General features: G+C 56.6%; 1 protein-coding gene across 1 annotated transcript; it reads right to left on the reverse strand.

Moving 5' to 3' along the window:
- Positions 1-5,697: 5,697 nt before the first annotated feature.
- PITX1 (paired like homeodomain 1) lies at positions 5,698-11,985 on the reverse strand. Its single transcript, XM_052643032.1, has 3 exons — positions 11,728-11,985; positions 9,230-9,462; positions 5,698-7,269 (listed from the first exon to the last, which is right to left on the reverse strand). Exons 1-3 carry the CDS (start codon positions 11,894-11,896, stop codon positions 6,727-6,729), a joined length of 945 nt encoding a protein of 314 aa, XP_052498992.1. The 5' UTR covers positions 11,897-11,985; the 3' UTR covers positions 5,698-6,726.
- Positions 11,986-25,509: the final 13,524 nt, after the last annotated feature.

Below are 25,509 nucleotides of genomic sequence, written 5' to 3' on the forward strand. Positions count from 1 at the left end.
AGAGTTGACTCACTGGAAAAGACCCTGATGCTAGGAGGGATTGGGGGCAGGAGGAGAAGGGGACGGCAGAGGATGAGATGGCTGGATGGCATCACCGACTCGATGGACATGAGTTCGAGTGAACTCCGGGAGTTGGTGATGGACAGGGAGGCCTGGTGTGCTGCAATTCATGGGGTCACAAAGAGTCAGACATGACTGAGCGAGTCAACTGAATGACTAGTGATGAAGAAGGCAATGGCACCCCGCTCCAGTACTCTTGCCTGGAGAATCCCACGGACGGAGGAGCCTGGTAGGCTGCAGTCCGTGCGGATGCACAGAGTCAGACATGACTGAAGCGATGCAGCAGCAGCAGCAGCAGCAGCAGCAATGACTAGTGATGTTGAGCAGCTTTTCATGTGCTTATTGGCCATTTGTGTCTCATTTGGAGAAATGTCTGTTCAAGTGCTTTGCCCACATTTGAACCATTGTTGTTCAGATACACTTTTAAAAGCAGTGCTTGTGCTGAATGGCGGGGAGTTGAATGGGTGAGAGGAATAAGGAAAGAAGCAAGAGAGGAGAGAAAGGACTGGGGAGAGGCAGGAGGCCAGGACATGTCATGTGGAGGAAGGCATAAAGGAAGACAGCCCTCTGCTTCTTTTATTTAGCAAATCCTTCTTCAGCACCAACTGTGTGCAGAGATTTTTCCACATGTCACTGTCCACACCTGTTTGCCAATACATCTTGGGTCTCAGGGGCTGAAGAGATCCTGCCTGCTAGTGCCCTGCTTCCAGAAGGCTGTACTCACAGAGGTTAAGCTGTGGACTCTGTCTGCAGTAGGACAGGCTGGGATCCAAGGCTCTCAAGCTGTAGTGCCTTTGGACACCCCAAGCCTCGGCTTCCTCATCTAAAAATGAGGCTCACAAGATAAATAAAATATGTATAGCCCAAAGCAGGGGACGGTGCAGAGGGAGGTGTGGGGCCATGTGACCAGTCACCCAGCGCAGCTTTCATCTGCCCCCAGCCTCCACCCTGCTTCACAGGCAGTCTCCTGCCCCTAGACCTGCTCCCCTCCAGCGTCCTGATTCACAGGCCCACAGGCTCCCCAGCCCATGGCTGGGCTCTGGGGCTGTGCCTCCTGGAGGCCCTGCAGCCTCTCTGTCAGTGGACACTAGCTCTGGGCTACACCGTCAATTGGGAGGCAAGGGCCAGGGCCTGGTGAAGAGACAGCACAGGAGTGTGAAGACTGGGGCTCCTGTGGCGAGAGGGGCAAGGAGGCAGGTCAGCACCCGGGAGGGCTGTGGGAGGAAGCCTGGGAGGGCTCCCAGAGGGAGGCGGACACCGGCAGCACCCATATAGGAAATGAGAAACTCAAAACACCGAATGGGAGTTTGGATTTAATGGTTGATATTCCAGGGCCCTGCCTTTGCCAGGCAGCTTCTCTGTGTCCTGCCTGCCCACCCTGGGGCTTCCTCAGTCCCGGCTGTCACCTGGTCCTCTGCTTCTCTCCCACACAGCTGAGTGAGCTCGGTGAAGGCAAGACCTGGGGTCTTCTCCTGTCTCCCAGAGGACAGCTGAGTCCAGCCTCTGGACCTGAATTTATAATTGTTTCTCTCCTCCGCAGCCCACCCCCCACTCCCCAGCGCAGTACAAATGTGCTTCTAGTCGGAGGGTGTACAGTGCAGTGGATGGCAGCTGGACCCTGGGCAGAGGGCTGGAGTGCAGGTCCTGGCCCTTTTCTCCATGAGCTGGGCCATCTTGGATGAGCTTTCAGTCCTCTCTGAGTTTCGGTTTCTCCCAGTGAGAGACTAGCAAGCCCTTCCCCGCTGTGAGGAGCGAGTGCTTATATACTGCCTAATTCTTATACAGTGCTGGCATGGGGATGCAGTGCTCAGTCAGGGCCTAATGTTGACTGTTGGTAAAATGAAGTAACACAACAAGAAGTGTTTGGGCATCTTCACCCTGCATTGCAGGGAGCCCTTGGGGAGAGCTCTGGGCATGTGCCCCACTGTTCCCGAGGCTCATCTCTCAGAGGGCTGACTGGCCCAGCCCATGTTCTCCTCCACATGCCCAGTGGACAGCAGGAAGTGGGCCTGGTTCCTCTGGGTCTCCCAGGGTCTGCCCATGGAGTGTGGTGGGAGGACTGGACCACAGGACACCAGGCTGGGCTTCTGGGGGTGGGATGGAGTGGGGCAGGTGGGGCAGGTGGGGGAATCAGTAGGACTGTCAATCATGACTCACGTTCATGGCATTCAGCAAAGCCTGAGGGAAAACCAAGGTGGGTCCTAAATGACATTTTCAGAAATAACCTGTTGAGAAACTTACAGAAGCCCCATTAATGTGGAAAGTGGGGCACAGGGCCCTCAGGAGAAGAGGCAGGACAGCTCACGTTAATAATAACAATAGCATCTACAATCACAATTCCATCAAAAGCAATAAATTATTGAGCACTTACTGTATGCCAGCACCACAGCTAACACTTTATGTGCGTGATGTCATTTACTCCTTTAGACAACTGTGTGAAGTGATTGTTGTTATTTCCTTTCACTAAAGAGGAAACAGCCTCAGAGACCTTAACTCTCTTGCCCAAGGCAACTCAGAGGTAGAGGTGGAACTCAAAGTCTTGCTTTCAAAGACCACAGCAAAAGTCCCCATGGATGCCAGAGCCAAGTAAGCACCCCAGGAGAAGGGGAGGTCCCTGGGTAGAAAACCACCTCCTTCTCATTCTCATTCACCCTCTCGGTGACTGAGGCCCTGTTACTATCTTACCAGGGAGCAGCAGCAGGCTGAGGCATGCGGAGCGAAGGGCCACCCCGAGCCACCCCCAGGGCTTGGACTCCTCCTGCAAGGCAGCCTTTCTAGCTGTGAGCCCCCTGCCCTTCCAGGTGACTCAGGAACCCAGACGGAGGCCTGCAGTCTGATTGTGGCCATGAAGCCAGGGGAGTGACTCAGTTCCTTTGCCTCAATGACCGGGCTTTACGGGGGGTGCACACAAGGGCTCACCCCACTCTCCTTTGGTGCCCACTGTGCCTTCAAGGCAGTGCTGGGCACCAGCCTCTTGCCCCGCAACCCTAATTTGTGGCCTCTTTAAGCTTGTAGCAGCCCTTTAGGGTTCACTTTGTCAGGATCAGGTAAGAACAAGTCTGCCCTGTGTTTTCTGAGGGCCAGTCCTATGTTACTTTGCCACTTGATGTGAGAAGCTGACTCATTGGAAAAGATCCTGATGCTGGGAAAGATTGAAGGCAAAGGAAGAAGGGGCTGGCAGATGATGAAATGGTTAGATATAGCATCACTGACTCAATGGACATTAATTGGAACAAATTCTGGGAGACAGTGAAGGATAGGGGAGCCTGGCATGCTGCAATCCATGCGGTCACAAAGAGCTGGACACTTAACAACTGAACAAGTCCTATGTTGCCAGCAGAAATTATGATCTCTTTAAGATCAGACAGCGCCCCCCACCCCTGAAGTTGTCCATGATAATTGGCATGTGGTAGCCTTGTGCAGAGTGGGGAGTGACAGGGTTTGAATCCACTCCATCACTCCTACTGTATGAGTCCTTTAAGCCTGTGGGGCCTCATCAGGGAAAGGGGACAATGAGGATCCTTCTTGCAAGGCTGCTGTGCAGGTAAGGGTGCTCATCTATGAGAAGTGCAGGGGGCTCTAGCCCCTGAAGGGCCCAGTAAATGATAACACTTGCCACTAAAGACAGAGATGGCGCCACCTCCACTGAAAAGCCTTGCCTGGCTATTCTGTTTGAGGCAGGACTTTTTTTTTTTCTCTTCTTACTCATAACACCCTGTTCTTTTTCTTCAAAAGCACTCAGCTCAGTTTGTAATTATACGTGTTTGTTTACTTGTCCATGAGAGCAGGGACTGTGTCTGTTTCCTACTTCTCCATCCTCAGTACCCGGGGCAGGAGTGCACTAAACGTTGAATGAACCTCCCCAGTCCTCTTCAGGCAGAGCAGGACTAGCACTTTCTGCCATTTCTCAGAGGACTTGGCTCTTAAAGCCCTGCATATTCCTCAGCACCCCCTCCAGAGATGACCCTGCAGCTGGTGTAGCTGGGCAGAGCTGGCTACTCTCTGCAGCCACAGAGTTCCCTAGGTGAGAATAGCTGGGTGGGACCCAAGGCTGGGTTCTGCACTCCCCTCGGCCATGGTCCCTGATGGGACAGTGGGGTCATTCGGCTTTTGCCTCTCCTCCCGGCTGCAGCTCTTTGGCCTGTGGCCCCACAGCCACAATAAGTCTCCACCAGAGCCCCTCTTTGGCCCTGCTCTCACCTGAGGCTGAGCCTGACCTTCAGAGAGGCCTCTCTGCCTCCCACTTCCCTCCAGTCCCAGCTCCTTCTAGGTCTCCCCTGCGTCCTGCCCTCAGCTGAGACCAGGGCCCCCTGGCCTTAGCAGATGTGTGAGTCAGGGAGGCACTCTGAGTCCAGATGTGATTGTGTTTATGTTTCCAGAGAGTGAGGGGTCGGAGCTCTGGACTGGAGCCGTTGGGGGAGGGGTGGTCTGGCTCCAGCCCCCCTGCCCCAAACTTCCCTTCCCCCACCTCCCTCCCCCAGCCTGTGTATCTGGCCCTGTCCTTCTCAGATCCCGGCACTCCAAGTCCTACAGCATCAGGCTGAGCCTTCTCGCAGGAAGGACCCCTCCTTACTCCTCCTCTGAAGGTGAGAAGACCATGGAAAGATGCTTGACTTTGGAATCCATGTGACCTTGGCCCACTGCATAGTGTGATGGAGCCCTAGTTCCATCATCTGTATAGTAGGGCCAACACTCCTGACCTCAGAGTCAGTACTGACCCGGTCTGGGAATGTGTGCATAGGGCTCTCCAGCTACTAACCGATGACTAAGCCCATGGCCATACCCCATCCCCAGCTAGGGCCTGCCTGGGCCCAGCCCCAGGACATTGCCCATCACAAGGTGACTCTAAAGCAGAATGCTAACCCCTCCTTCCTCACCCGCTGCAGCTGCAAACATTTTGTTTTGCCATTAGAAATGACTTACTTAAGGGAAGCAGAATTTTACAGGCAGTTTACAGGCTGGTCTTGTTCAGTAGTTTCCAAAGTGGGGGAGGGTGGCGGCGCTGGGAGCCACAGATACGTTGGGATGGAAGGGAAGTGAGAAATGAGTTCGACCTGGTGGACACTTTCACCGGAACGGCCATATGTCCCTGGGTGGGATTTCGATGTGGAAAGGCAGAGGGAGGCCCTGGCTAGACTCCGGCGGATCCAGCACCCTCGATCCTCCTGAACAGCGAGAGCAGGGCTCACAGTGCGGGCACCGGGTCTGTGAGAAAAAAGGCAACCCCAGGCCTAAGGAAACTCTTAGCGGCTCCCACCCCAAGGTTCCCGGCAGACAAAGGCTGCGCACCACCCCAAGAGGCTGGAGGGTCATTCAGACCCAGCCTGAGAAGAACCTGCAGAATCTGGCGGTCGGTCCAGCCTGGGGCAGCCCGCGCAGCGCCGGAGGCTGAGCGGCTCAGTCGATTGCTTCGGGGGCGCGCGCGCGCTTGGAGAGGGTGTTGGTAGCGCCCAACCGCGCCCTCAAGGGAGCCGGGCTGAACAGGCCAGGAATGGTGGCGGGGAAGTAGGGGTAGGGTCCTCTGGCGGGGTCGGCCTCGGCTCTTCCCTCCTACGAGCAGAGCCCACGGGGGCCTATTTCCCTTTCTACCCACCTCCCTTCTCGGCCGAATGAAGCAGTCAGGGCTCGGCAGTGGTTAGCACGCTCGTACTATGGTTTTTAATAGACGTACATGGACAAGTCGATATAGACAGATTTATAATTCTATACAGTCAGTCCGACATACACAGGGACGCTGTAAACAGGGGCGCGGGCCGGAGAGTGGGTGTGCAAAGTGGGCGCGGCTGGGGCCCTGGCCGCGCCCCGAGCTCTCCCGGCTCAACTCTTGCACGGCGGACGGTGAGGAGGGGGCTCTTTGCCGGGAAAGGGGGGGCCCTCTCCTAGCCCCCGGGGGGAGCCGAGCGGAGGGCCTGGGTCTGCGGCGAAGCTTGGGGGGCTGGGATGCTCGGAGACAAGCACTCAGCAGGCTCCCGCCTCGACCGCACCGCCAGCTGCCGCTCCTTGGCCTTAAAATAGGACTCCGGGGCACGGGGCAGGCGAGGGCTCCTCGAGGCGCGCCGGGGCCATTAGTACGGCTCCGCGGCGAGTTCCCGACCCTGGGCTGGGTACCATCATCCCCGGCTCAACGCCCGCTCCAACTTGGATCCGGATCGAGCTATAAGGTATGCTCAGCCGGGCCCAGCTAGGAGGGGGCGTCTTGGTTCCCACCTGGCCGGGGCCCAGGTTTGCCTGGGCTCCGCGCTCCAGTTCACAGGCGCGGCCGCTCAGTCTGGGTCCAGCGCGGCGGGAACCCGGGCTACGGGGGGCGTCTCCTCCGGGCCGCCGGCCTGGGCACTCGCCTCCCGCGCCGCGTCCCCTCCGCGGAGTGGCCCACCCGGGCCCCGAGCGAGCGAACGTGCACCACCCGCGCCATCCCGAGGGAAATTGCAACTCATCCGTTTTTTTTTTCGCGGCACTTTTCTCCGACGTCTTTTTTGTTTTGTCTCGTTTTGGAGGGTAGAGTGAGGTCCAGGAAAGCAAACACAAAATCAAGCCGGAGGTGGGGAGGTGGGGAGCAGGGGGCGGCTCAGAAGCCAGGTCCTCCGCGCCCGCCCCGGCCCCAGCCCCGACCCCAGCCCCGACCCCGGCGCCGTTCCGGCCGCCGGCCCGCGTGGCCCAGCCGGGCGGTCAGCTGTTGTACTGGCACGCGTTGAGGCCCGAGGCCGGGCCCTGCAGGCCGCCGTAGCCGAAAGACGAGTGCTGCTTAGACTTGAGCCGCAGGCTGGCCAGGCTCGAGTTGCACGTGTCCCGGTAGACGCTGTAGGGCGAGGCGGGTGTGCCATACGGGCAGGCGCCCGGCGACATGGCCGAGTTAAGCGAGGAGCCGGTGAGGTTGTTGATGTTGTTGAGGCCCGAGTTGGGCATGCCGGGCACGGCGCCCGGGCCCATGCTCGAAGGCATGGTCATGGAGGAGATGGAGCTGGGGGCCGAGAACATGGACTGCGACGACAGCGGGCTCATGGAGTTGAAGAAGGTGAAGCTCTTGGTGGAGAGAGGCGCTGGCGCCAGACTCTTGGCGGCCCAGTTGTTGTAGGAGTACCCCGCGGCGTACACGTCGTCGTAGGGCTGCACCAAGCCGCTGAACTGCGGCACGTAGCCGCCCTTGCACAGGTCCAGCTGCTGGTTACGCTCGCGCTTCCGCCACTTGGCTCGCCGGTTCTTGAACCAGACCTAGGGGGGACCGGAGAAGGGTCAGGGCTGCCGGGCGGGAAGGCGCCCCCACCGCCCCCGCCCCATCCCGAGGCCTCAGCCCGCTTCCTTCTCCCCAATACCCTTTCTTTTCTTCCATATTTCCGTCCCTGCCTTCTCCCCACAATGGTTCCTTTCCTGTCCCCAGAAAATATTATCAGTCTTTTCTTTTTTCTCATCTTTATCCTCTTCCCCTAATTAAATCCGGTTTCTTCTCCTAAGGCGGATCCTCTTGTTTTTTTTTTTTTTTAATAACAAATATTGTTTTCTTTCTTCCTCTCTCAACCAGGTTATCTTGTGCCTTCTCCCGCAAACGGTTTCCCATCTATCTCCTAAATACTCCGTCCATTTTCTTCTCCAACACCAAAGGTAGTTTTCTAACCTCAAACATAGGACCTTGCGACTCCTCAGTCTATTTTTCATTCCTCAGATAGTCTGTTTCCATCTTTATTGGTAATATTTGATATTCTCATTTCTGTCCCAGATGTTTATTTTCATTTGGTCCACCCTGCTATATGAACCACTTTTTTCTCCCTCAGGCCATTTTTCTGAGTTATCCCCCATTTTTGATCCTTTTGATTCTTCTCCAAATATTTAGTTTTTTCCTTCTTTCCAAATATCTGACCCTCACTGTTTTCTCTTCAATGGTCGATTCTTTATTTTTCTCAAATACTTGATCCTTTTGCTTCCCCCTTAAATATTTAATTTCTTTCCTGCCACCTAAATATATGCCAAATATGTTTTTCTGCAAATATTTAATTTCCTTTCACTTCTTACTAGTTTCTCTCTGCTCTCCCCCTCTACTTTTCCCCACAAAATTCAGTTAAGAACCTCTTCCCAAATCCCAGTCCTTGCCCTGGGCTGTTCCGCCGACCTTTCTTGCCAGATCGGTGCATGTCGGCCTTCTCCATCCCAAGCACTAACATTGCCTGATTTCTCCCCCACCCCACCCCACCCTACCACGGTACATGGGGGGCAGGATTAGTGAGTTCTGGATTACTGAGTGCTGTCTTCACTCCCTACCCCACTGGGCTGGCCAGCATGACTGGGGTGGGGTGAGAGCTGAGGTTATAACAGGGAGTCTGTGGCCCTGGTGGGACTTTGGTTTAGTTTGGGACATGCTCCCAATATCTGATTAAATGTTTGCAGTACCCAGAGAAGAAATTACTCTCTTGCTGCTCTGGCAGAAAAGCCATCTATTCACTGGGAACCGAGGGGTGAGAAGAGCGAGTGTGCAGTCTCATCTTGGGTTGGAGACCTTAGATCTCTGAAGGGATTGATTCCTCCTGAAGCTCACTCGTCCACCAGATTTGTCCCCCACCTCCCACCTGACCCCAGCCCTACAGGAAAGGTCATTATGGAAAAGGTTCAGCTACAGGTTGGCTGATGACTGAGAAAGTGTCAGGTGGAGAATATCCGGAGATTGTGAATTAGCCAACTGCGGATGGGACCACTGCCCCAGGAAGTTTTGAGACCCCCAAGCCTAGGCTCTTCTCAGGCCTCTCTCAGACTGCCAGGCAGGATCTGCCTTTCCGTTTTGTTTTTGCCGTAAGGCACTAGCGGCCCCGAGGTCCCCAGCGGCAGGGAATCCTCTGCAGTCTAGGGTGGTAACGTCCGGGCAGGCTCTGGGCTCTACTGGGCAGGGGAACGTCCCTTGGGGCCACAGGCCTTTGGATGGGGGGTGCGGTGGAGCCAGAGGGTCAGGTAGGACGTGGGTCAGAAAGATCCGAGGAGGCAGCGGCCGATGGGCGCTAGCACCAAACGGCTCAGCGGCAGCTGGGTAGACGGGGCCTAAGGTAGAATCTCCTCCGGTGGAAGGAGGGAGAAGGTCTGAGTGTTGGAAAGAGTATTAGTCTAGGCGCTTGTCTAAGCTTTCAAAGTCTGCGCTGCGCCGGCTGGCAGCCTTCTGCGCGGGTCCCCTTGGCGCACACCCCGCGCTCACCCTCACGCGTGGCTCGGTGAGGTTGGTCCACACGGCGATCTCCTCCCGCATGCTCATGTCCGGGTAGCGGTTCCTCTGGAACGTGGCCTCCAGCTCTTGCAGTTGCTGGCTTGTGAAGTGCGTGCGTTGCCGCCGCTGCTTCTTCTTCTTGGTGGGGTCCTCGGCACCGCCGCAGCCCGCGCCGCCGGCACCGCTGTCCTCGGGCCCCTTGGGTTCCCCGCCGCGCTCCTTTTCTGAAGCAGGCGGGATGGGGCGCCGGTCACCTCGGGCTTTTGCCCTGTTGCACCCCGTCCCGGCTCCACCGAAGCGCCCGCGGTCAGCGCTGGCGGCCCGCCCTCCCGCCAGGGGCCCTGGAATTGTCCCCGCTGGAAAGAGCCCGTCTGTGCCTGGTCGGTCAGTAGTCACCTTCTGGTCAGGCTCGTCTGGGAGCAAAGCCCAGGAGTCGGAGCCGCGGACCAAGGTTCCCAGCTGGGCAGGGCCTGCTCTCACCGCTCGCCACACGCTGGAGCCCTACTGTTGATGCCAACCGAAAATGTACAGTTTTTAGGGCTCTTGGGGGTTCTAAATCATAGGAGATCTCTGCTTTTCTGAACTAGGATCAGACTTTTCTAGCTTGAAGCTAGGGGATCCGTGGAGCCAGAGCCAGGCGGTGGCCTGCACGTTCTTCTCCCCGGCCCGAGCCGGAGCCCCACTGAGCCGGGCAGGCACAGCACAGCCGGTTTCTCGGCCTTAGCTCCAGGCCTCAAGTCCCAAGGCCCAGAGAATCCCTCTGGCGGCTGCCGGGCAGCCCAGACCCACAGACTCTGTCTAGGTGACCTGGGAGCTCTAGTCTCGCTCGCCCTCTCAAGCTACACAAAACACAGTCATAGAAATATTGAAACACAAAGAAAAAGGATTTAAAACCAAAACACTGAATCCCAGAAAAGCTAACAGCTCTATGGGTAAAAACACAGAAAGGGTCACAAACTCTTAAAAATAGGCAGATAGAAACACAGCAAACGCAAATTAAGAAGTCAGAAACCTCCATGCAAACACACTAACTAAATACAGTACTGTACGTTTACAAGCTCCAGGCAGGCACAGGCATTTATTTATCTGGGGTTTTAAAAAAAACTCAACGTAGTGTTGTAGATAGATTTTTTTTAACCCCTTCTGGATAATGCCCTTCCCCAAGTAATTTTTAAATCCCAGGGAAATACAACACTATAGTTAGGTAACTTAAATTCCGCAAGTAACACCACTGTAAGTGGATTTTGAGAAAATCCCGGAGAAACGCGCCATTTTGGATTGACTTTTTAAAATCTCTTGAAGAATAATGTAGATATTTTAATTTGAAAATGTACCTAGAATAGCAGTTCTTTCTACATCGAAATATACAGTTAAAAAATTAAATCTATTCTCATACTTTTTTAAAGAGCAATCTGTAATTATATATTTCTCCGGGCTTTTAAAAATAAAAACCAACCAAAGGCCACAGTTAAAACTTTTGAAAACAAAAGTACCGTCCAGCGTTGATTGTTTTCTAATCAACCAAACACAACCTCTCAGAGAAAGTCACTTAAGGATGCAAAACAGAAACAAACAGAGATTACAAACGCGTAGAGAAACACTCAGCGGTGGATTAAGAAATGAACGCAGAAGAGGCGCCCAAGGCCCGGGGAGTGGGGAGCTCGGCGGCGGCGCCGAATCAGCACCGAGAGCGCCGGAGCCGTTCGGAGACCCGGGAGCCGGAACAGGGCAGGGGATGAGCCTCGTTGCTGCCCGCGCCGCCCACCCGCCGGCCCGGCGGTTGCTGGGGGGGAAAAAAGCTTGAGCTCGGACAAAAACGCAGCGCGGAAGGAGACGCGCCTGAGCCGAGTCGGAGCCCTGGATAGGCGGCCTGGCGGCTCCCGGCTCCCGCGGCGCACGTGCGGCGGGGATCCTTCTTTTGGGGGGGTCCTATATCCGAGCCCGCTTGCCCTCGCTGTCCTCTTTTCCTTTTACTTAAGGATTTTTTTTTTTTTTTTTGCCCCCGTTTGCTTTTCTGACTTTGCCCGCCATACCTTCTCTCCGGTTTGCCCCTCTCAAGCCAGTCGCCCAGTCTGTCGGGGTGTCTGTACTCTGTTTCTCTGGGCACTTTCTCTCTCCCACCCGCCGATTGCTCTCTGATCTGCTCCTCTCCTTAGGTTCCAGTGGCCCCTGGACAACCAGTTGCGCAAACCTAACTTTTCTCCCCGCTCTATCTGCTCCTGATCGAGAGAGGCTGTCATTTCGACCTTCCGGTTGTAGGTTCGTGCATCGGCCGGTCAGCTGGCGCGACGGGACCGCGTGGAAGCGCCTTGGGGAAGCACTAAAATTTCCGTTTCATAAAGAGCGTCCATGTCCACGTTCATCGTCAGATGGAGAATGGGAAAAGGCAAGGTCCTGACGCTCCTGGAGCGTAGAGCGAGCCCGACTGCGGGGCGCGGCCCTGCTCGCCCGGGTGGTTCCGCGCGCGCCTCGCGGGGAGCCGCTCTTACCTGGTAGCTCCGTGTCGGACGACTCGCTGGCGGAGTTTTCGAGAGGCTCGCGGGGGTCGGCCGTGCGGGCTAGGTGGAAGGCGGGCCCCATGTCGTGCGGCTGCGGCGGTGGCGGCCGGAGTCCCTCTGGCAGCCGCTCCAGGCTCATGCCCCCCTTGAAGGCGTCCATGGAGGCGGGGACCGAGGCGGGCGCTCCGGGGGCCGGGGCTGGGCGCGCCCGGCCGCCCCGGCGGCGACCTGCGAGGACAAGAGCGCAGCCCCTAAGCGGCTGCCCCCCAGGGCTGCCCGCGCCCGCAACGACGCCGCGCTCGCCCCATGGGCCGCCCGGGGCTGCGGGGCCAGGCGGGCGGCAGCGGCAGCGGTTTCTCGCGACCCGGGGGCCCGGCTTCGCGCTCCGCGCTGCGCTCCTGCCGCTCGGGCCTCAGCCGCCCGCCCGGCCCCGGCTCCGGCTCCCGATCCGGGGCCGGTTTCTAAGGCTCCGGACGGCGCCGGCAGAGTCTGTCTTAAAGCGACAGCGCGCACCGCCAGGTTCCAGCAGTCCCTGCGCCAGGGGTGGTGGGTGGGGTGGGCCCGGGTGGGAGGGGGCTGGGAGGGAGGGAGCGAGCGAGAGAGCGAGGGAGCGCGGGCGGAATCCAGCCCCGAGCCGCCCGCGCCGCCGCGCCCTCTCTGCCGCCCTCCCTCCCTCTCTGCCTGCCTCGCCCGCGCCCTCCCCCTCCGCAGCCACCTTCCCGCCGCCTCCCCCCTCCCGCGGCCTCGCCGCGCCTCACCCGCCTTCCCCGGTGGCACACTGAGTTCTCCCTCGGCCGCACAAAAGAAACGCATCTGGCTTGCAAGTCCCGCGCGGCTCGTGCCCACCTCAAGCCCCAAATGACTTGTTTCGCTCAGAAATCAACTCCTGTCTGGGCCGCCTCGAAGTTCCGAGCCTCCGGCGAGAACAGCCCGGGATGAGTGAACGTTCACCGAGCAGGATCCAACCGACCGGGAGCCTGCGAGTCAGCGCCAGGGCGGGGGCAGAGCCCGGGGCTCGTTCCGGCAGCTCCCAGCGGCGTCCTCCTCGAGGGGCCGCGGCCCCTCCTTCCCCGGGATCTTCTCCCGGGACCCGAGCCAGGCTGAGTGACAGCAGCCTGCGCTCTAATGGGCCCCCGGATGCTGCCTCCTAATTAGCTTGGACCCTCTCCCCCAAGGCTGCTTCTCAGGCCTACCCCCTCTGCACCGCAGTCAATTTTCCGGGATTGGGATAGAACCGATGGCTTCTAATCAGACGAAACGTTTCTGTTGGCTCCAGGCCGCTGTCGAGTGCAGCAGGAGACCCCAAGAGCCCTGCCAGGCCCCCCCAGCCTCTTCTCTCCCCTTGTTTTGCACCTTCAACGATCTGGCCAAATCCGCCAGGTCCCGGCCTTGGCCACCACAGGGTGGGCCTCTCTCTGCCCCCTTCCCAGCAGGTTCGCAGGGCCTCACTTTGGCTTTTCAAGTGTGGCAGGCACAGGCCCGACAGGCCAGGTGACTGCAGTTTCCAAACCTAGGCCAGGAAGCCTAGGACAGTCTTGGAGCTTCTCTTAGCTACAACAGTAGCTAAGCTACAGCACCAGTGGGCACTCCATGAGCACAAACACATTCCCCTTCCCATCCCTTAGAATGAGTCCCTCCTTGAATCCTCCTACTTCACTGAAGTTTGTTGAAGGATTTTGCTTAACAATTGTTAACTGGTCCTGAGATGTCAGAGTCTTGAGCAAATAGGTGACAGCTGGGATGGTAGGGTGCAGCCCTGACCTGTTCCTCTAGCCACAGGTGGACCCCAGGGTGCCCTTTGCCCCTCTTCTGTGTGTGCCACCAGACAGAAGCAGCACTGGGCAGGATGGTGGTGGGGGTGGGGTGTGAGGCGCGGAGAAGTACTGTGGTCATCTCCAGGCCCAGTGCCTCACGCTTGGGCCCAGGGCATCCTAATGTTCTCCTGGGATCTCTGCCTGGGGCTGACTGTGCAGGCTGTCACCCTTAGGAGTCCCTTTCCTCACCTGGCTCCCTATCACCCTGGCAGTCACCTGCCTCCACCCCAGGCTGATCTCTTTGGTGAGGATTGTGGGGGCAGGGGCGTGGGCAGGGTAGAACCAGGCCTGCCTCTCACTCCCTTGGCCCCAGCCCAAGGCCCCCAGCTCTGGGTCCTGGGGAGCAAGCACAGTTCTAGGGCCAGCCCACTCTCTCTGGGTGCCTGTGACCACAGGGGGCCAACTCGGAGGCTGGGGCCACAGCAGAAGGCATCCAGGAGTTTGGGCTGGGAGAGTGGCTCCAACTTCTCCGAAGGGAATTTCCTGCAGGCTGAGACCCCCAGGGAGAAAGCATACTTGGTGTGTAGGGGATGAGGAGGGGTACCTGGAGACAGGGAACAGTGGTTGCTGAGCATTTGGCCTCAGCCCCATCTTTGACCACAGTTTCCAGTTGAATCTCCTAAAGGAGCAATACCTCCTTTCAAGGATGTATTTAGGTGTTATGCCATGCCAGTGAGTGCCCCTCCACATGCCACCTTGCTGGTAGCTGCCTTACTTCGAAGGGACAGTGAGCCACCCAGCGTGCCAGGATCACAGAAACATGCAAATACTTATATGTACTGCATACCTGTACAGGTGTGCTGTGCACACACACACACACATACTAACTGCGCCCACACAGGGGAGTGCTGAATACAGTCACATACATGTATACACAACCAGGCCTCTGAGCTCCAGAACACTGACGCTGTCTGGCGCGAAATCTGGCTGAGAGGGGTGTGTTCTAAGCCCACCAAGTGTCAGGCCAAGGTGGGAAGCACAGTGTTCCTCTGGGAGGGGTTGTGAAATGAATGGTCTGCCTTTGGGCGTCCAGAGGCTGGCCATCACAACCCACATTCCCCAGAGGGTCTAAAGAGTCAGGCGTTCCGTGGATCGGGACTGTTTGGCGACTCTGCAGCTCTAGCTACTCAGTCGGAGGGACTTGTGTCCCTCACTGTTGATGCATTTAATGCAGTTATTGAGCACCTGCTGTGTGCCCCTCCAGATCCAAGCCTCTGGCAGTGCTCCAAGTAGTCACAATAATCCCTATATTTGGAAATCTTGATGCCTGCTGTGTGGACTGAAAGGTCCTCAAGAGTATTGCGGGTGAAGCTCCATATCCCGGGGCCCTGAGCCCTAGGGAGGGGCTGAGACTAGCGGGGGTTGCCCAGGGGTGTTTTCTCCACTAGAGCGAGTCAGCGCTGAAGGAGTAGGGGTGAGGAACTGATCCAGAGGAGGCCCTGGCCTGATCTCGGGTGATCTCTCCCCTGGCCGCCATCCTGGGCAGAATAGGGGCTTCTTGCACACACTCACAGATGCAACACACACACACGTGAGACAGGAGGCAGCTCTCTCTCAGGCGTAAGAGCAGGGACTCAGTGTCCCCTTGGCTCTGGCTGTGTGGCCTCGGGCAGGGCTTGGCCTGCACTGTGCTGCAGCTCTCAAGTCTGACATGGGACACAGCGGTCCCTGACTGCCGCCTCAGCCTCCACCTCACCAGATGATGGGACATGAGGAAAGAAGGGAAGGGGGCTTACTGGGGTTGGAACCAGCGCGCCAGGCCACACAGAGCTAGCGATGATTCTGTAACTTTCAGGAAATTTGGGGCTTAGTGTCCTGGCTGGGTTCAGCAGAGAAGCCTGGGCTCTTGGGTTGAAATAATCACCAAAGGGACCCTTCCTGAGGCTGGGCTTACAGAAAACAGACTCTGCCCAAGAATGGCTTAGTCATTTTATTTGGGAAGGGTGATTGGAGGGTCCTCATAGAGGGCATCCTTCCACCCACTCACAGGGGTACCTTGTCCTAATCTTTGCACCAGAATCAAGGGATTTTAGGAAAAGGAAAGGAATGTGCCATGGCTTGCCTCCGGGGCCATCCGTGACTCTCTGGGACATTCCAGCCCTAAGCCTCTTAGGCCGTGGAGAAGTTTAAACTAGAAAACCCAGTTTTGGGAGTGTAGCCGGGACCACCTACCTCCTTCTGCCAGATCTAACATCCCCTCCCCAATAAACATCATTGTTTCTTTGACTGAAAGCAGTTTCTGGGTGATGGGAAAGGGGCGCTCAGGTAGGTGGCTGGGAATGATCTCACTGGATCCTTTCAGCTTTCAGGTCCCCAGCCTGCAACTTCCTTTCAGTCGGGGTTCCCCAGCCTGTCCCAGTGGGAGCAGCTGAGATGTACTGGGAGCACGAACTCGGAACTCACTGAAAGCAGCTGGTAGAGCCTGTGGCTCTCCAGGCTCACGGCTCACCTAAGCCCACTGGTCACTCTGTAGTTTCTGAGAATGGCTGAGCCAGGGGATGAGCAGGCTGGGAAAGTGGCAGCTGCTGGTCACACAGCTGGGAAGCAGAGGGTCAGCTTTTGCTGTACACAGCCTCCTCTTACCAGCAGCTGCCTTCCTAATGGAAGGGCAAGCTGAGCCTGGCCTGAAGGTCAACAAAAGCCACCTCAACATCCCAGAGTTGGGCACCAGGTCTATACACCACAGACCACTTCTTTTCCTTTTCAACAGAAGTGAGGGCTTCCAGGGCAGTCTGAGGAAAAGGCTGGAGGCCAGTGAGTCCACCTCTTGGGCTGCCCCCCGCTGCCTGTAGGTTTTGTCATTATTCTAGACCTGTATCCTCTGCCAAATGGACAGCAACCTGGGGTTTGCCACCCTCCAGCCCCCATGGCTGTCAGAGGCCACTGAGCTGCCAAGAGAATACCCGAGCCCTGGTTTCTCAGAAAAGTGGATTCAAATATTTTGATTAAGGGAATTCCTAAATTACAAAACATTGGAACCAAGATTCGCTGGAGGTTCCGATTTCTGCGATCCGGGCCGCGGGGGGCCCTGCTTAACCACGGCGGAATCAGCTCAGATTTAGGAGTCTGGTCAATTTCAGAATTCCGAGACCCGGTTCTAGAGAAGCGGCTGCGTGCTCGGGAACCCTGCGTCAACAACCAAACCCTGGAGAAGCTGCGGGAATATCTTTATTGGATTTTGCGAAGAGCACTTGGGGTTTCTCTTAGGGTAAGGAAAAGCCTAACGGTGGCGGCTAGGGCAGGCCGCTTTGGGCTGGGGGCGCCTCCAAGCACTGCGGCGGGACTTCGGGGTGCGCCGCGAAGAGAGCCGGGGCTCTGGCCGACGTCTGTTGCTTTTCTACATCATAGCTGCCCGAACAAACGAACGAGCGAACGAATGAAGCGGTTTCGTTTAGGAAAAATACCCTCTTGACGCGAAGTAAGGCCAAAGTTCCCCGTGCCTGCAGAGGGGCCGGCGCTTCCGCTCGTTCTGGGGCCCCCATTCCTGGGTGCAGCGGGGAGCGGCGGGCGGCCCTCTCGCTTGCGGGTTCTCCCAGAGGTCCCCGGCGGTCCGCGCCACCACGAAGGGCTGCGAAGGGCGTCCAGGGCTGTGCCCTTGCAGGGCTGGGGCCCGCACCCCCGAAACTGTTGCTCTTTTAGGGTGCCCAGGGTTACAGCGTGGCGTGGGTCCGCCGGTTAGGTGAGGTAGTGCCTGACGATGGCAGCTGTGATTGTGCGCTGGGCGCAGGAACGAGCTCCTGGAGCTGCCTCGATGGCGCCTGGCCTTCGCGATGCGCTCAGTCCGGTGCCACCGGCTGGACCCCACCTACTCCCGGAGCGAACAGCGCGCAACTCGGCCACCACCTCCTTGCGCCCCAACACCGCGGGGACCCAGCGCCCCTAGCTCAAAGACTCTTACCGACCCGGGCTGCGCGGCGCGTGCGGCTCCTCGGCTCCGGGCTCGCTCGCCACGGACTCTGGCTTAGATTTTCACTCCGACTGGGGCCCCGGATCCAGCTGTGTCTCCGGCTCTGCGCGCAGCTTCTGCCCCTTCTAGTTCGCTACATCCCAGCGCGCAGGGACCGGGCTGCCGCGGCTCGGCCCGCTCCTCCTGCTGCCGCCGCCGCCCGTCGCCCGCGGGGAAGGCGGGGACACTGACTGGGGAGGCGGGAAGGGGGGAGGGGAAGCGAGGCGCTCGTCGGGACCGGCGGGGAGGGGGCGGCGCGCAGTCCCGCGGGCTAGGGGTCCCGGCCTCCCTCGGGGCGTAGGCAGGGGTCGACGCCGCTCGTGGCCCGGGCCCGAGGCCGTAGAGCGCGCCCCGGGACTGCGTGCGCGGAGGAGGGGCCTGGCCGCATGCGGACGAAGTCGCTGAGGGTCCCGGCCTGGCCCCGACTTGACTTCTTTCCCCGGGCTCAGTTTCCCACCTGACACTCGAAGGGCTGGGCCTGATCCCGGTTTAGTCGGGGTCTGGTCAGAGTGTCCCCGGGTCCCGCCAGGTGAAGGTTTGAGCCGGGATTTTGAGAGTCGACGTTTCCCCGTTTCTGCTCAGCCTGCGGGAGGGAGCTGGTCTTGCATATTGGCCAGGGGAGTCCGCCGCGCAGAGCTTGGCAGCCAACGGAGGTTTGAGGACAGACCCTACAGTCAGTCTCTGTGTATGGTTGGGGGGGGGGGGGTGCTTGCAAGGGAGGGACAAGCGCCCGATCTGTTCTGCTTGGAGGATTCCCCACCCCACCCCCCATTCTCCTCAGGGGCTGGGCTGATGAGGAAAGGGGAGACCCATCCCACGAGGACAGACTTCTGAGGCCCCTTGCCCAGCCCCTTGACTGAACATCCTACAGCAGTCGTCCTGCTCGGCCCCTTCACAGGAGAGGACTCAACCTATGTGGCCAGGCTGGCTTGTCCCTGGCTGGTGGCTACTGAGAGATAAGTCAGACTAAGGGGAACTGAGTTCTGTCCGCCGTTGCCAGATATCCCGAGTGAAGCCCTGTGCTGGGAAAGCAGTTGGGCAGACAGGTTTCCTGCCTCCCCTAAGCGCCCAGTCTGAGCCTGCTACTGCTGGGGCCTGGGATGGGAGGCAGAGTTGGGTGGGCAGTCCGTCTGGGACTACCCCCGTGACCAGAGCGGCTGAGCCTGCCCCGACGGCCGAGGGACTCAGAGCTGCCGCTTTGGCTCTAGGTGCCGGGAGATGGCAGTGTGGCGGCCGGGCATCAATGTTTCATGAGGTGCCATCACCCGCCGGCGCCTCCCTGCCTGGTTCACTCTAACAGCTGCTGCGGGAGAGGCCACGGCCCCTTTCCCGCCCTGGCGCCCTCTGGTCCAAGGCTATCTGGCTGGGAAGGTGGAGACCCCAGATTCCCTTCTAACCCCTAAAGCAGGAAGCCTGCCCGACCAAGCCTCGCAGACTGGATGGCACTCAGGCCCTCAAGGTGGCCCCTGCACCATGTCCTGCCGTTGAGGGAATCCACCAGCCTCCCCTCGACACTCGACATCAGGAACACCTCTTTGGTGGGTGTGTTGGACTCACTGGATCTTAAGGGTTAAGAACTGAATCCCTGATGCCTGTGATTTCAGATTTGGGACGCAGTCTCCAGTCTGCTGGGACCCTGCCTTTCGGAAATTCTAGCCTCTGCTTATAGTTTGGCTGTTTCGTGTTTGAAACTGGTTTGCTGGCCAGTCTGGGCCCATGGGCTGCTAAGCTAAGATGCTACTGACCTTGTCCTAGGCAGCCTCCTCCCACATCCTGGGCATCTTTGGGCATAAATGTGACTGCTGGTCCTTTACTATGTATGGAGGGCCAGACGTTTGTCTAGCTCCAGTGGCATTCAGTCTGGTGCTTGTGCTGGGAAATCAAACCTTTCTACCTCTGCACAACAGCAATTTTCTGAGTTTTGTTCTCAGTGGTGATGTGGTACACATATGTGCTTCTCTGTCTGCCCTTGTTCCCAGGCAGAGCCTGTGTTGCCAAAAAGATGCCTCTGAGACCCAATCTTCAGAGTTGGAGTCTTGCCTGTCTTTTACTAGCTGTGCGGCCTTGGGTAAACCATATAATGTCTCCCAGCTTCAGCTTCCCTACCTGTGAAATGGGAGAATAGAGTTCTCATCTCACTGAGAAGTCTAGGAGGTGGTGGAGGTGAGGGGTGTGGCTTGGTGTGGGGGTGGGCCACAGGCTCCAGGTGGCGGTTCCTGCCAGGCACCTTTGCTCTTCAGAAGAGTTTGCGCTCATTCTTGTTCCCTTCTTTCCCCACCAATGTCATGCTGGTTGAGTCAGACAAGAGCAGGCTCATTCTCTGATTTAGTAGATCTGCCCCTCATTCCCTGCTTAGCTGCTTGGAGGTTTTGGATCAGGGAGGCTGGCCAGACAGGTGAGGTGCGTTGGAGTGGGACCAGGGCCTGAAAACCTGGAAGTCCTTGGCGAATTGAGGTAGCCCCAAAATGTGTTTTATGACCTTATTTTCACTTCTTCCAAAAAGAATTTTTCACATTTCCCCTTTAGGTTTTGACATCTTGGGGCATACACATTTCCACTTTGAAGGCAGAGGAATCAGGTATTAGAGAGAAAAGCTTACAGCTGGATCCATAAGGAACAGAAATGACATAGTCCTTTTACCTGAGTATCAGTTTAGCTTTTAGTCTCCAGGTACCTAGCCAAAAACCATCAGCAGAATTGTCTGATGTGTTAGCTTTGTCTTTCTTTTCAAATCGACATGCTTCTTCTAGTCAGAAGTTTTTTTCCCTAGTACAAAACTCCGAGCTGAATGCCACATGAATTCACGCTAAACATAGTGGGCAAATGTTCTCCACCACAGTTATGCAAAAAGGCATAACAATTCTTCAGGCAGCATGTCTTATACCAATATCCAGTAAAAGCGGAGAACATGTCCTTTCCCTTCGTAGCTCTTGTTTCATTAGTGTTGTAATTGGTATTTATGTAATGATTGATTAGAACCTAGTGCCCCTACCGCGTGTAAGCTTTTTGAGAGCAAGGCTGAACTGCTCTTGCCAACCACAGGACGCTCCCGAGGGTGGGCGAAGAAATTTGGCTATGTTGGTTGGCTGAGTGTGGCTCATATGCCCACCGCTGAACCCATCACTTTATGGGGAAGAGTGGTTCAGGATCGAGGTTGACCAGGCTAGGGTCACAGGCCCCACCCCTGGAGGATGGGAAGAGGAGTGTCACCACGTTAGGGAACACTCATCATAGTTCCCCCAAAGGACTGGCCGCCATCCTGAAACAGGTTCTCAAGCTGCAGGAGGCAGGAAATGGGCTAGTTCCCGAAGAAGTCCCTGCCCTGTGAAGGTTCTCAGAGGGCTGCTGATGGTGTTGGTAAGATGTTCATTCCAAAACAGTGGGGAGACGCTGGCTCTGTTGAGAGAGTGTGAAGTCCATCAGGATTGTTCCTGGGTTCATTGTGGGAAGAGGTGAAAAGACTGAGGCGAGGCTCAGCATCTACTGACTCACATACAGGGATGGATCTTTAGATCAAGGGAGGGCATCTATTTGAATTCCCTTTTTCATCTGTGAAGAGGGAATTAGAGGCTCTAATTCCTCTAGAGCGGAATCCCTAGACTCAGATAAGATATTAATTTCTCTGAGCATTATTATATTGCAACTTTGAGCTTTCTGGCAGCCAAAGCAAAACTAGACACCATTTGAGCATCTCAAGTATTTTCTTAATTGCACACCTATCAGCATTTCCATGGAAAAATGGAAAGAACCCTGACCTGGAACCTTCCTGGACAGGCCTCTGTCAAGTCAGTTTAGAAAGCATGTATTCTGTGCCTGTGATTATAGAGATACAAAGACAGATGTCTCCTGCTCATTCGGGTTGAGCCAAGGAGGCTTCCCTGGTGGCTGAGACAGTAAAGAATCTGCCCACAATGCAGGAGACCCAGGTCTGATCCCTGGGTTGGGAAGATACCTGAAGAAGGGAATGGCAACCCACTCCAGTATTCTTGCCTGGACAGAGAAGCCTGGCGGGCTACAGTCCATGGGGTCACAAAGAGTCAGACACGACTGAGTGACTTTAACAGGAAGGCAGACACAGCCACTCATATTTGGAGCACAGGGCTGGAGAGGAAGTCTGCCTGGTGTTGAAGGGCCTTGAGTGACATACAGACATTGAGTTTGCCTAGAACAGCTCTCCCCCCGCCCGCCCCTGCCCGGAATAGCACAGGAACAGGTGGTAAGACATAGAAATGGGGGAAGAGGAAGTTGTAGAATTAAGTGGGAACCAGACACCACAGGACTTCATAGTCCTTGTTGGGAGGATAGGATGTTACCCTGAAGACAAAGAGGAGCATGAAACAATGAGAGATCTGGTGGGATTTGTACTAGAAAGCTCACCCTGTCTGGGTAGTGGAGGATGGAGCCAAGAAGGTGATACAGGAGCAGAATATTGCGACAGCATTCACTCAGCCGTTTCACCCATCTTTTCCTTGGTTCATCTGTCTCTCTATCCATCTGGAGCATAGGAGCCTACAACTTGGCATAGGAAATAGGAAGGTGAGATACTGAGGCCCCTCCTTTCTGGAGCTGCCCCTTAGAGGCCCTCTGCTTACCCTTCTGTGGGCCTGCTCTGTCTCACTCATCTTCACAGGATTGTGCCTTGGGAGCCCTCCAGGTGTCTGCTGCTGCGTGGGGAGGCAGGGCACTGAAGGTCCAAAAGGGCATGGCCACTCTCGCAGACAGACAACTTGGGGAACTTGCATGGTGAGCAGCCCTGTCGGAAGCTCTTAAAATAATTACCCCAGCCTGCTCTTGTTGAGTGGCTGACGGCAGCCCATTAGCCCTGAGTTGGAAATTCTGAATTGTTGCATGACAATTGAAAACACAGTTGGAGGCCAGGAGGGAGCAGCCCATGAAATATTGATGTTTCCTTGGTGTCGTCCCCTCAGACAGGAACCCTGGACGTGCAGGGCTGGTGGCTGCAAAGCGACTGCCATTTTCCCTGGGGTCCTCAGGCTGACTGCCCTGCGGGGAGAAGGGCATGTATTTTTGTGCAGAGTTGTGCCGGGCGTTTAGGGGCCTGCACCGCTGATGCCTCTCTCTGAGCTGTGCACCTGCGTTTCCCGCGCCTGCCCCCGGCTCTCCAGTCCCACTCTCAGGGCTGAGTGGGATAGAACTTGGGGACTTGACAGGTCCTGTGTGTCCACTTTTCCCAGATTCTCAATGCTCAGAGCTCATCTGGAGGCAGGTTGGGTGGGAATCCCAGTTCTGCTCCCTCATCATTGTGAGGCTTACTTTCTCTGTGTCCAGTGGGAGATGCCTCGAGTTCTTCCTCCTAGCAGGGCTGTGATGTTTAGGGACAGTCACATGTGTAGAACCCGGCCTGCACCACCAGCTCAGAAGCTCAGTGGGAGCTGGGTCATCTTGGTGAGTCCTGGGGTCAGCTCAGGGCTGACTACTGGAGCCCCTGCTGGATCCTCAGGGTTTTGCGGTCCCCTCTCCTCTGTGGTGGAGAAGGCAATGGCAACCCAATCTAGTACTCTTGCCTGGGAAATCCCACGGACGGAGAAGCCTGGTAGGCTACAGTCTATGGAGTTGCGAAGGGTCGGAACTGCTGAGTGTCTTTACTTTCACGCATTGGAGAAGGAAATGGCAACCCACTCCAGTATTCTTGCCTGGAGAATCCCAGGGACAGGAGCCTGGTGGGCTGCCGTCTATGGGGTCACACAGAGTCGGGCACAACTGACGTGACTTAGCAGCAGCTCCTCTGTGGAGTGCTTTGAGGCACTTGGATTTTCCCTTCTCTGTACATCCTATGTAAATGCTAGTGCTGAGAAGGTGCATGCTGGCCTAGCAGGCAGCTCTGATGGGTGAGGTGCCCTGAGGTCTGGACCCCACATGGTCAGTCCAGGCCGCCGCCCGCCCCCTTCGTTGAGGTGAGACTGTGTCACGGCGGAGGAACCGGGTGATGATGCCTGGCTGCCTGCCCTCAGATCCGCGCAAGGCCTTAGGAGAAGGATTTCTGCTGTTTGAGCTCTTGACTTGCTAGTCATTATTCTCATTGTGGGAGGTGGTATTCACCCATTTTACAGATTAGGACAGTGGAGGCTGCATGTCATTCCTTTTGTCACTAGGCAATCCTACAGGCAATTTTAATAGCATCCACTCCATGTGATGGCATTGAAGGGTGGTGCCAGGGACTCAGAGGTGATAATCTTGGTGCAATCCTTCTTGCAGAATTGGATCTAAAGATATTCATGTTTAGATTCATCTTTAGAAGCTGGACAGGTTAGAAGCTGTGGGAGACAAAACAAAGGCAGCAAACCTAGGGTCAGGGTAGGCTTCCTGGAGGAAGTGACCTTCCCACTGAGGTGTGGGCATAGCATGAGTTTGCCCTGGAGCTGGGGTGGGGGCAGGGCCATGACAAGGCTAGTGAAGGGCAGGCTTAACCTGGATGTTTGTATCCACCTGAGGAAGTGGGTGCAGCCCCCTGTACACCTCTGACCCCTGCTGCTATGAAGGGCAACTTAAAGAGCTACCAAGAAGGGCCTCCAAGGTCCTGAGTCCCTGGCCCCTGGGACTCTCTGAACTTTATTTTCTTCATGTGAAAAATAAGAAGTTGGATTACTCCTAGCAGGAAGGCATATTTTTTCAAATGAAACTTTATCAGGACTCCTACATAGATGAATGCAGTCCTGCTCTGATTGAGGGTGGGTATAGATGTGGGCTCATCTGCCCTCTCCCCACATCCCTTTCTGGCCCTACAAGCACTCTGAGGAACCCCAGGCTCCATAGGTCACAGTTTGCAGGCTGGAGGACAATGACCCTTCCCACGAGGCTGTTCAGCTTCAAGGGTCCTGGACCCTGGGATGCCAAATGTCCACTTCCATCTGGATGGAAGAACTCCCATGGGCCCTCCGTTCCCTGCTCCTTTAAAATTTCCTGTTAGCCATTTGTGATTCAAGTCAGCAAGCACCAATTAAATGCCTACTGGATGCGTGTGGAGGACCTAGAGCTTTTTTGGACACCAGCTGGATACTGTGTCCCTGTGGGGCTGTTTGTGTCAAGGCATTGCCTCATCACAACCAGCTGCCAGCCCACTTTATACATGAAGGAGAGGAGAACTGGAAGAGGCTGAGTGACTTGCCCAGGATGGCAAGTGGTAGTAACAATAACCTCCACTCCTGTGTGTGAAGGCCCAGGCATGCCAGCATCTTTCCGTGCGTGAGTTCCTTTTGCTCTCAGAGCAAATCTGAAGCAGGCACTGTTTCCATCCTCAGGAGTCAAATAAGCACCCTAGAGGGGTGAAGGAGATGGGTCTGGCCCCCAGACTTTTGGCCCCCAGCCTTCCCCTCTGTCCTGCCCTGTGTTGTGGAGTCTGGGGCAGCTTCCTATGTGGCTCCAGGCCAATGAGCTCTCTCCACTCTAGGTCCCCACTGTGCATATAGGGAAACTGAGGCCCAGAGACTCAGAACATCATCTCAGAACATCTTCTCAGAACATCTCTACTCTCTGGGGCGTCCATCTGGCACAGGCTTCCATCTGTCTGATCCGTGGCATTGACTGTGAAATCTCAGGCTGGCATCTCTGCAGAGTACCTGCCTTTTGGGGGGGTGGCCTGCCCACTTGGCGACTTTGATCAGGGCTCACTGACCCTGGCGCACAGGGTGGCCCCACCCTGAGTTCAGGACACATGAAGATGGTAAGCCAGTGGCAGCTGCACCTTCCGTCTTCACGTGCTGGGTTCTAGCTCACTCTTAGCCCCCTCAACACAAATCTTGAGTCCACACAAACTCCCCGTCCTCCCCTCTCCCAAACACCTCAAAGTCACTGCTGCTAGACGTGAGCATCACACGGACAGGGCCAGCATGGGGTTCTTGCCCTGGGGGGCATGTCTGATACTGAAGATGGGGTGGCATTTTACACAGGGTGCCCTGAAGTTGGACTTTTGGTGGATGGAGAGACTCCGGCCTGGTGTGCCTATAGCTGGGGCCCCCGGGGCGGTGGAACGTGGGGGCTCCCCCTGAGCCCCAA

This window comes from Budorcas taxicolor, chromosome 7, assembly GCF_023091745.1.
Source record: "Budorcas taxicolor isolate Tak-1 chromosome 7, Takin1.1, whole genome shotgun sequence".
Classification (NCBI taxonomy): Eukaryota; Metazoa; Chordata; class Mammalia; order Artiodactyla; family Bovidae; genus Budorcas; species Budorcas taxicolor.

Coding starts and splice junctions, on each gene's coding strand:
- PITX1 (XM_052643032.1), bottom strand. CDS start 11,896: ATGGACGCCTTCAAGGGGGGCATGAGCCTGGAGCGGCTGCCAGAGGGA. Junction 9,463..11,727: donor GTCCGACACGGAGCTACCAG/GTAAGAGCGGCT, acceptor CGCCTGCTTCAG/AAAAGGAGCGCGGCGGGGAA. Junction 7,270..9,229: donor TCACCGAGCCACGCGTGAGG/GTGAGCGCGGGG, acceptor GGTCCCCCCTAG/GTCTGGTTCAAGAACCGGCG.